Source organism: Aricia agestis, chromosome 18, assembly GCF_905147365.1.
Source record: "Aricia agestis chromosome 18, ilAriAges1.1, whole genome shotgun sequence".
In the NCBI taxonomy this organism is placed as follows: domain Eukaryota; kingdom Metazoa; phylum Arthropoda; class Insecta; order Lepidoptera; family Lycaenidae; genus Aricia; species Aricia agestis.
In genome coordinates, this window is record NC_056423.1 from 1,956,767 (window position 1) to 1,968,542 (window position 11,776).

Sequence of the window (11,776 nt, forward strand, 5' to 3'; positions counted from 1 at the left end):
TATAACGAAGCGAAAACGAAAAGATTTTGGCTCACCCCCCAGGGTCACGGAAACGCCCGATGAGCTAAAGAAAACGCGCAACGAAGGCGCTGCGAACTGGTGTCGCCATTCTGAAAATTAAAACTACTAGTTCTATAAATACTTCTATAATCACTAATCAGACACTGCCCTGCCAAACATTTATATGATTACTGGGAGTCTACTTTATAAATTAGCGTTGACGTTAGTCGTTAACCTGTATAGAGATAGAGAGATAATAATTATTATATTAGGTATATTATAATATTAAATATTATGATAGCAACACAAACTTTTTTATCTACTTATACTTAGGGCCTGTTTCACCACTTCCTAGTTCCTGATAAGGCTATCCACCAATTAACTTGACAGATCAAGTATTTAGAATCTGTCAAAAAGTTGTGAATAGCCTATTAGGCACAGGCCCTAAGTATAGTAGGTAGTTTGATCGAAATTGTTAATCATTGATAACGTCGTCTAGACAACGTCAGCCTGACAACCATTTGTTTTGTGTTCGTACTGTTGTTTATTTTAAATTTTCTATTTTCTAAATATTATTATCATGGTACGTAAAGTCTATATTTTATGCAATGTTTTATGCATTTTACACTTTGTATCTAATATTTAGAATTTGTTTTCAGCCGCCAAAGAAAGCCGGAGGGAAGAAACCAGCAAGTAAGTTCTAATATTTAGCTGTATTTTTTACTCGTTTATCTCTGTAACACTGCCATATCATAATATTATAGTACTATCATAGAAGTTTATGTAAGGCAGATAATGAACCTGCGTAATTTGGTAGGATTGTGTTAAGTACAGCTAGCAGATCATGAGTTTACTTAGCGCTTTACCCGACATAAAAAAAATAAGTAGGTCCACCATCAGCGTTTCTCTGGTGGTACTTACTATTTGTATTTTGGTTCCATAATTTTCGCTAAAAATAAAAAAAATGTTTGATTTCTAGCCATCATCATCGATGGGGTTGACACGTCAGAGATGACGCGAGAGAAACTCGAGCAGTTCACCCTGAAAGTCAAAGAGGAACTAGACAAGGAGAGAGAGGAGAGAAACTACTTCCAACTAGAGCGAGACAAAATCAGAACCTTCTGGGAAATATCCAGAACTCAGCTGGAAGAATGTAAAGCAGAACTAAGGAACAAAGAGAGAGCGGCAGAGGAGGTACAAGAAGAAAATGAGGCGCTTCTTGAAACAGAGAAGCAAAAAATTAAACATCTGAAGTATGAACATCAAGCTGCACTGGCTGCTTTGAGAGCAGAGAATTTGGTCGCTCTAAAAGCAGCAAAAGAAGACCATTCAGAGCAAGAACTAGAACTGCTTAACGATAAAAGAGCACTGCGTCAGGAGATGAAAGAAAAACTTCTGGCAGCCCAAGATGAACTTAGACGAGCGAAATTGGTTCATGCTGAAGAATTGTCTAAAGTAAGAGCAGATTTTGATGAAAAAGCTCGACAGATAGAAGAAAAAGCAGAAAAGAAGCTCAACGAAACTAAAATAGAACTAGGAGTAAAGCATAGAACAGAAATAGCAGAAGTTGAAGAAAGGAAGAATAAACAGCTATCGGAACTGATTGCTGATCATGACAAAGCATTCGCTGAGTTAAAGAATTATTACAATGACATTACTTTGAATAATTTGGGTTAGTTATTTGAAATTACGTAGAATAATCTAAACTGATATAAATATTGCAAAAGTGTAACTTAACAACTTAATATAATTATTATAAGAAAGATTTATGCTTTGTTATTGCGCGTAGGTTTGAACAAAGCATAATACCTCTTTCAAATTATTTATTACAATTTAAACCACTGGTTGAAATGTGAATAAAAGGATGATATCGAAGATGAAGACTGCAATTAAACACAAATTTACAGGTTTAATAAACAGCTTGAAGCATCAGATGGAGGAGATGCAAAAGGCACGAGAGCGGGCTGAGAAGACGGCAAGGGACGCAGGGGTGGAGGCGCGGGCGCTGCGAGGGCCGCTGCAGACAGCTGTGCTGGAGAACAAGGAGTTGAAGAGACAGATGTCCAACTACGATAGAGACAAAGCTACGTTGAGTGTAAGTGAGATAACGATAGGTTTGAGAAATACAGTTATATAGATGCTCCACATCTATATTACTGTCTTTCTCAAACCTAACTATAAAAGGAAAACAAGAAGAATCCATCACATGGCCAAAAAAATATACTCACTACACATTGCAGCAGGATTACGGTACAACAAGTACAGGTAGGAGAAGAAAAAGCTGCAGCGACAGCTGTGTAACTGCAATAGAGGCAATTTAGTGTGAGATAACCATAAGTTTGAGGCAGAAATTACTATACCTAGAGAAGTTGTAAGAAAGATTAGAACAAGGAGTTCTTTAGCGTAAACGCTCTGTCTTCTGAAGCGTTTACGATAAAGACATAAAAAGTGGCTGAATATTTATTTATGAAAATACTTGAGTCTCGTAAAATAAAATTATTTTTATCCCAAAAAACGTAAATACGGCTTTCGCGAAATTTTACGCACAACAACGAAAACTAATTTCAGAGTAAGAGCAAGCAACTTTCGGTACTGGAGAAACAATTTGAGATGTTGAAGTGGGAGCACGAGGTGCTGCAAGTGCGTTTCGACCGCGTACAGGCGGAGAGGGACGAGTTGAAAGCTAGGTTAGTTTAACTCTAACTATTATTAAGTACTAGCTGATGATTTTTAAAGTTGTTTATAGATGTTGGCCGACTCCCAGACCTATCTGATGAGCACACAATACAAAATCGGTTCAGCCATATCGTAAGAGTTTGGCGAAAAACAAATGGTGCCAAACCAAAACCAATGTAACCAAACTCTTACGGCTCACAAAGCGCCTTAAGCGCCTTAACGATTGGTTTAGACGATAATATGATGGAACGACATACTAAAACATACAGACTGTCATCTTTTGGCTTCATCGTAATTCGGCTGAAAGAGGATGATTTTTTCAGATTTACGAAAGCAGTTATCGAGGTGCAACAGCGAGCCTCGCTGAAGACAGCCTTATTGGAGGTTAAACTGAAGAACATGGAAGGTAGAGATTTGGGACCTAAGGATCTACATGTAAGCTATAGGTAATTATTTATTAGCAAACAAGTCAAGACCAGATGGCGAACCATGTTATTTAGTTGGATTCAAGAGCCTAGCAAAAGTACATTTTTCCAGGAACGATAAGTAATTGTGCAATCTGCAGGTTGTCCCGGTCCCTGAGTAGTACCAAATTTCGCCAAAATCGGTTTAAGCGTAAAAAAAAACTAATAGATAGACAAGATTTCGCGTGACTTATTGGCATTTGCTTCATTAATTCTTTACACCTCTTATAATAGTTAAAAAGGTTTCTAAAGAGTAAAGTAATTTTTTCCCATGTTCTTCCTCTCCAAATTTACCTATTTGATATTTCAGGAACTCCTAAAGTTCAAAGACAACCAGTTGGAGGACATGAAGTATGAGGTTGCGAGGTTGCGGAAGGCCCATGACGACCTTCTAGCGACCTACGAGGCGAAGTTGGCAAAACTCGGCGTGTCACCGGATGAACTGGGATTCAAGTACGTGAAAGCGCCATCTAGTATTTTGCCATGAAACTAAAATGACAACGTGCACACTAACGTTTATAACCGCAAAGCTACCAAGCTTCATAGTAATGCGCTAGCTCCATCTAGTAAAAACTAAGTGAACTATTAAGAAGTTTTGTTTCTCGTATATTATGTTGTTGATATTAATCAATAGATGGCGTTTTAATTTAATTTGAATAGCTCCGCAAGCAATATTTCAACACTCCTAGAATGTCTCAGAGATGGCGTTACTGTGCATTCAAAATCTGAATTTTTGATGCCATTTGAGTTTTGACCGAAGGTTTTTTTTTCAGGCCCTTGAAGTCCATAGCAATCAGCAGTATGGTCATTGGACAAGGACCCGCCGGCTTGGTTACCAAGGACCCTATTTAAATTATCTGATTATACTAAGTAATTATAATATTATAAATTATTTAATCACTCTTCTTAATACTTTTATTTTCTTACATAATAAATCATGTTTGTTTTTGGCACTTTGATTCAAAAATCCACATAATATACTAGACCTAAAGCAGGTAGCTGGAGACTCAATTATAATATTCAGAATATGCTAGCATCTAGATTAATCAAATTCTTTCACAAAAAATATTACTTTCATAAGTATATTATTTACACAGAATACATAATATTAGTTTAACAAGTATATATTAGCTTTGTCTTCATCTGTCGAGCAACTTCTCCAGCATATCAGGCAAATGCAAAACATAGTATCGCGATTCGCGAATCTGTTAATTTTTTTTATACAAAACACATAAAATTTCATAAAAATCAGGTAATTTGTTGAAATAAAACACAAAACTGAAGCCGATAAACGTATTTACTACTAAACATTTTATTTATTATATACAAAACGATTATAAGGCAACATTTCAAATTATATTTCAATACATCGATCGTAGGCATGTGCTGAAGCCACATCTAAGTTTTGGCAGAAACATTCGAATAAAAAAATATTGCGCATCACTATTCTACAGGGTGTAACAAAACTAAATGATAAAATACTTTAGGGAGTGTGTGTTCCTTGTATAAACGTGTAAGTAGAAACGCTAAAAGAGACATTTTTTTGTAATTATGTATGGTCAAAAGCCGCGGCGCCGCGTCATTAGTTTGCCCATACTAATCATAAAAAAATTTGATTATACCTAACCGATTTTCAAAAATTTTCTTTTGGTGTAAGCTTTGTTTTAGCTTCGTGGGTGTAAGTATAGGGTGTCATCCCAATTTAGTACCACGTTCACAAAAGTGGTGACCTGATGAAGGAATTATCAATCTAGGGAACTCCTCAAAATTTATATGGAAACATGTGGTGACTTCAGTTTCGTGAGAAGTATTCGAAGCAAATATTCAACTGCAGCGCTGCAACTTTTCCAGTGAAGCACTAGGAACACATACAAATCCTAGTTTTATCACTTAGTTTTGTTACAACCTGTATAATAATATTAGTGACGACAATATTTTTTTATCATAACGGAAAGCGCATTTTTTTTGTAAAAAAAAAGTGTTGCTTTTTTATTAGGGTACAGACACTGTACTTTTAAGTTTTGAAGGCAGAATGTTATGAAAAATATTTTTATGATTGAAAAAATTGCCTATAAGTACTTCCAAATATTATAAGCTCAAATTGAACAAGTAGGTACTATCGGAGAAATTAATTAATAGCCAGATGGCAGACGTCCGATATTTGGTCGGGTTGTGTCGACACAATGCTAGTCGTATCGGTTATCGGTAGAATAGAAAATACAGTGTGTTAGTGTAAACACCGTTATCCTTGAAACCATCAAATGAGCCCGTCAGAATGAGCAACTTTTTCTATGAGAACAATGCTCAAAAAAAGCCGTCTTCATACCCATACGGATGCCCGGATCGGCAACTTGTATGGGTATCAAGACGGATTTTTTTGAGTTCCCAGCATTGTTCTCATAGAAAAAGTTGTTCATTTTGACGGGCTCATTTGATGGTTTCAAGGATGACGGTGTTTACACTAACATCTTGTATTATGCAAAAGAGCAGAGGGCGCTTCTAGCACATTAAACAATCCGACCGAAACCAACATGTTGCACAGGACATTATCAATAGAACAAAACTTTTTGTTTACTGTTCATGCTAGTGCTACCTCTAGCGAAAACATTGCTCCAGTATGTCCTATGGGCTTGTTATTTAAGCCCGACAAAATAACATAGGTCCGCCATCTGTCTATGTATCCTTTTCTTTGATATATTACTATAGAATTCATCGTAAAATAATTATACATGTAAACTAAAAGTACAGTGTTCAAGATTCTTCAATATTCACGGACAATAATAGGGTGACCATTCTCACAAAGTGTCAAGACCTGATGCACTAAAAACAGTTTCGCGCTACGTCCGATCCGAATCCGACGTGAATCCAATCCGAATTCGATCCGAACCAATCCGAATCCATCCCGAATCCAATCCGAATCTGATCCTAATCCGATCCGAACCGAATACCGACACGGATGAGGGATAGAAATTAACCAAATCCAAACTTAGACTCAGCTTCAGACCTTTTTTCTTTTTGTTTTTGATAAGGAGTTTAACTATCCAACAGTGTTGTTGATTGGTTATTGTTATAAATAGCCAATAAAAAGCGCTAGTAAATAGTAAATCTAAATAGACTAGAGAATAGAGATTACCCAATGGTCGAAATTCGACCTTCAATAATTATATTTTTTCTTCTTTTGGCTCCTCGTTTAAAGTATTGATTATTTCAGATTAAATAAAAAAAAACAATCCATTTTTAATTTGACAAGTGACAACAGACTTCAACCATAAATAAAATTCGTATGTATAGGCTTGTCATTCAAAAAGATGGTAGTGCACACATTGTAGTGTTTTATTTGTTAAAAAAATGTATGATAAAAGCATAGTTTCAAAACAATATTAGCTCGATGCACTCCTTCACCACAAAAACTATAACTGTGCTAAATTTCATTCACCTACATTTCCGCATTTTTCGTCAAAAGGAACCCAAAGTTTTTCGCTCGATATTAATATGTATGATAAACATCTAAATAGATAAATTTCAGTCAAAAAAATAACATTTATCATAGTTCTAAGCTTACTACGTCTACTCCGGACTGTTTCACACGGTTTGGATCACACATCGGATTCGGTTGGGATTCAGTTCGGAAATATTGCGAAACCGCTCTTTAAGATTTTATAAAGATTTCATCGATTTTAGAATAAAGTTTTGAGGATTTAAAAATAATTAACACTTAAAATTTGAAAGTTGTGCCCGCTACCATAATATTTACAATCTTAGGTTTTGGTGTTGTGACAACTAGGCACCTTAGCGAACAAGAGGCGTAGACTTTGAAATACTTAAATATTAAACGTATTGAGAAATCGAATGTATATTTATGATATAGAGTTAAATGTTAATTTTACATAAAATAATATCTGCTAGAATACATTTATTTTTAACTCTCAACCTGTATCTTTGTATCAGCCGTAATTCGAGGCTTTTAATGAATAACTTTAATTTAATGAAGAGCTTGACAGAGAAACAGTTCATATCAAATTCTTCATAAATTAACGTAGCCATTAAATCTCTCTGAGACTAATATTCAAAATATTATAATTTTTAGCACAAGATCAATAAATTTGTCATACGATATTTTTGTTATATTTTTTTTTAAATTATAGGATTCCTTACAGTAGTAATTCCTAAGGCTTTTCACATTAACATCTTAGTCTTACTTCTCTCTCAGGTTGCCACATTCCAAAAAAGAAATAAAATGAAAAAGAAGAAAAGGTAACGCACAAATATGAATTCGATTTCACACTACATAATATGCTTAAATTTATATTACAATAAAGCAAATCGAATTATTTATAATATAATATTATAAAGATTTTCGAGAAACATTAATTTCTTTTGGACAGGTTTTAGTTAAGTGTGAGAGTAAATAGGTATTTTGGCAGTGTCTTTGTGTGTTTGTTTGTTGCATAAAATACAAAAATATAACAATAATAGGTCAGGTATGAAAGGAGTCGATATCTTAAATTGAGTAACTAGTATTTATCAGTATTGAAGTAAGTTTTCAAACGTATAAGTTTACCCAATTACATAATAAAATAATACAGATATATTATATCCTGCTTATTTTTATTAATATTAACTTCATCAACAAGAAATTATTCTATAGCGGAAGTATTCACAAATCCCGTTCTAATCAAATTCGTAAACTCGGAAAATTTTCCGAGTCATACGGACATTGTCAAAACTTCCGCAATTCCTTTTTAAGCTGTTTAATAGCATGTGAATCAATAATCTGTATCTATTTACTCTGTCACTTAAAATATAATCACAATAATTTGCGCTTAAATATTTTCAAAGTAAAGCGACAATATTATTTACATAATTTATGTATTAATATTATTTTAAATGCAAAATATATATTTAAGTGAAATGAAGCAATGGAAAAACATTTTATATAACTTATAGTTGCCACTTGCCACTTTTTGCTTCCAAATAGGGATGACGACAAGGTCAAAGATTAGCTGATTTTTTTAAAGAAAATACAAAAAACAGCCATAAAAAATAAATATTCCCAAAATTTCAGCTTCATAACTTATGAGCTTTCAAAGTTTTTTTTTTTTTAATTGTGATATCTTGGAGAGTTTTTAAGCAATCAGAGTCATTTTTTACCGATATTTCTATTTTTGAATGGTCCTTTACTTACCAACAAGAAAAAAAATATTCGTCATGCCTATTAAATGAATGATGCAATTTCGTATAGAGATACTTTAAGTTCCGGGAAAGGACATGCTAGAAAATATTTATCGCGAAAAGTGTACGATTTCTCGGCTATTAGCGAATTTATGTATGAACTAAGTTACAGACAACGTCTAGCTTTGAATATTTTTAGTATCACAAAGCCATAAACATTGTGTGTGTACTTGGTCAATAGTCATTCCTTTCTATAATGAACATAAAATATCTTATTGGAACGTAGTTTCTTATCGCGCGTTGCGCCTTGGTCTGGACTGAAAAAGTTATAACGACACTTTTTTATTAGTACCTGCATGGAAGGGCAGAGGGCGTTGATAGTATTTCTGTTCGTCAACTAGATGGCGTTTTTTGAGAATAAACAGCGACGCGTTGTTAGTATTCCAAGGCGTGAGTAGATGGCGTTTTTTTAATAATTTATTTGAGTGTATATTATGTATACAGGAACATAAGAAATAACTTTGTTCCATTCGGGTGCCACCTCTCAATTTTTTTTTTCAAAACGATACCGGTAAATTATAGTAGTTAATGATTAAATATAATTAGTGATTAGAATTCTACAAAATTATACTACGTGGGTAATGATACCATAATTACAGTATAATAGGTCAGTTAATAAAAGTTTTGACTTTTGTGATTTCGGTATTTAGAACGATAGGCAATATAGTTGACGATTTAATTATTTCGTATAGCAACATTATCCGTTTTTATGATTTTATGATTGTCTACTACTTTTTATATTTAAAATAATAAAGTTTCCTGGTTCCATTTCTATAAAACATTGTTTCCTTGCTTCATTTCACTACTTAGAATTATAAATATAATTTGACATTTTATATAAATAATAAAAACGTAACATATTTGAAGTTTATTATAACTCTTAAAAAGATAATAGTTTATTAAAAAAATATAACGGTTCAAATAGATTTAGTATAAGTTGTGCTTGGGTGTAGTAGCTATTGTGATTATAAAAATAAAGTTCATTTAGAAATTATTTAGAATTATTAACATTTTATAACACAACCAAAATACTTAATATAATTTGACATCATGATATTAGCGATTGCTTATCGTGTTTTTACGTCCATATTGAAATCTTAGACGCAATACATAATTGTTATTACCAATATACAGTGCATAATTTCATTATTTTTTTTAATTTAAAACTCTTTACTGCAATCAAGTATACAGCCACAACCTCTAACAAAAGAAAATGCATAAACAAAATCGACTATTACCTATTTGCCCGTTGCATGTGATCTCACTTTCTATCGCTGGTAGTATGCTTCAGAAAAAACCCATTTATTTCGAGAAGACTATGTAATAATTTTGTATATTTCTGCTAATTTGCACAAAACAAAATATACAGTAAACCATATTCATACTAAAGCGCCCGATTCTTACACCAGCGTACGCACACAGTTGTAATTTCAGGTGACGTGCATGTAAATCTTGTCTTTGTTTTGAACGAATTTGATGTCATGAAGACGGCTGATTTACTCTACTATATTATATGTTTATTTTATTGAAGCGTTTGTTAGCGATTGTAACTGTACTTGAGACTGTTAACAAAAACACAGTGATTAACATAACTTGCACATAAATTTCATTATAACTACATTAATTTTTACTGACGTGTGCGTGAGTATCTTGCATTTCTATCTAATATCTTATATCCACAGTTTAAGCACTTATATTATCTTATATTAGGAAAATATATGAAAAGAGCTGTGACTCACAATACGCAATTTTACTGGTATTCAAAAACTTTCCTATACAGCCAATAAACGCTCGCCACGGAGCGCGCGGAAAGTTTCCGAATACGATTCAAACGGGAATTGTGAATAACCCTCGAGAACTATTATCGAAAACAAAGTCCTACAATATCATATTATCTCTATCTTATTATTATCTCAAGCAAATATTGGCGGGATTCAAAAAAACATACCCAAAAGCATTTAGCAAAACTTACATTAGGTTTAGAACAGAATATTTTTCGCTTTATTTTATATTAACATGTTATATTACGCATTATTCACAAGCCTTTCGTTTATAAAAAAAATTAAGCGTCTTGATACAACCACGAAGCTTCAGTAAGCATTCAACTTAAATCTGTTAAAAATAAATTGTAAAAAAACTCAAAAAGTTGTACATTGAAAAAAATATGATTAAAATTATTCAGATTTTTTAATTTAAAAGAATATTCATATGATTAAAATAATACAGTTTTTTTAGATTAAAAAAAAGAATTCATGTTTTAAATTAAAAAAAGAACTTTTCATTTCCTCGAATTTCGAATAGTGTTGGTCTTACGTTCGGAATAAAGTATCGATGAATTTTTAAACGTTTAGGCACGGGACGGAAAATTCGATACTGGCTACGGTATGGCAGGGACGACTGTATCGCACTTTACTTTTAAAATATACTTCCTAAAGCGACTGGGCGGTTACTCAGCTTGGTTACTCAAATAAATACAGGAAGGTACTGCAAGCGATTCGGTTTACAAAAAATATCGATACTCACTAATTTGTTCCAAATGAATACACTAAAATAATGGACTGCTTTACTATATGTATCACATTTTCTAATTAGTCCAAATCGAAGCATTTTCATAACTAATTTTCTAGCTAAAATGATATCATGAATTGTACTGAATTTCTTTGGTAAATAAACTTTCGATAGATCTATATTTTTATCTATTTTTGAATAGCTATTCCGTTAACTATTAACAAATTATCAGGTATATAATCTTAATTAATAGCTTGCATAGGACGCGTGCATTTGATTTTAGCAGCCAGCTGTCTGTGTATAAGTATAAGAAATATTTTATACCAATTAATATATCGATTTTCGTGACAACATTCCCAACACTAAAAGCTTTTTGCATACGACGTTGAGCAATATACAAAAGTGTTCACATATTTTTTTTTGTTAATTACATTTTTTTTTTGTAAAATTGTTGTAAACATTACGTTGGTGGACGTTTCGTTTTTAGAATGTAATACAATAAATTGCCTCAACATGACGTATAAAAATGAAGTTTAAAAATTAAGATATTGTAGAAAAAATGTCACAAATATTCTCACTTATAATACCACAAAGCTTCAAAATTATCGGATATTTCCCGATAGGTTCGTTGCAAACAAATGAAGGATTCAAGTTTTTCAGGTTAAAAAATCACGAGCGCGAAGCGCGAGTGATTTTTCCTGAAAAACTTGACGACTTTATTTGTTTGCAGGGAACCTTGAGGGAAATGCCAGATAATTTTAAAGCTCGTGTGGTATTCGGGGGATTATTTTTCCGTCCCAAATGTCGGCCAATATAATTGCACCATGAGACACAATTGAATTCAACCTGTCAGCTTGACGTGTTTGTCTTTTATATACAGGGTGTAACAAAAATAA

At 33.0% G+C, this 11,776-nt stretch overlaps 1 protein-coding gene across 1 annotated transcript; it reads left to right on the forward strand.

The window, feature by feature from the left end:
- Positions 1-570: 570 nt before the first annotated feature.
- LOC121736115 (dynein regulatory complex subunit 4) lies at positions 571-3,992 on the forward strand. The gene is made up of 8 exons (XM_042127171.1): positions 571-583; positions 660-693; positions 980-1,672; positions 1,908-2,095; positions 2,569-2,687; positions 3,000-3,111; positions 3,451-3,593; positions 3,914-3,992. Exons 1-8 carry the CDS (start codon positions 581-583, stop codon positions 3,990-3,992), a joined length of 1,371 nt encoding a protein of 456 aa, XP_041983105.1. The 5' UTR covers positions 571-580.
- The last annotated feature ends 7,784 nt before the right edge of the window (positions 3,993-11,776 follow it).

Bases quoted from the DNA above. Each gene is read 5' to 3' on its own strand.
- LOC121736115 (XM_042127171.1), top strand. The intron at 3,112-3,450 runs GTAAGCTATAGG...TTGATATTTCAG, and splicing joins TGGGACCTAAGGATCTACAT to GAACTCCTAAAGTTCAAAGA. The intron at 3,594-3,913 runs GTACGTGAAAGC...TTTTTTTTTCAG, and splicing joins CCGGATGAACTGGGATTCAA to GCCCTTGAAGTCCATAGCAA.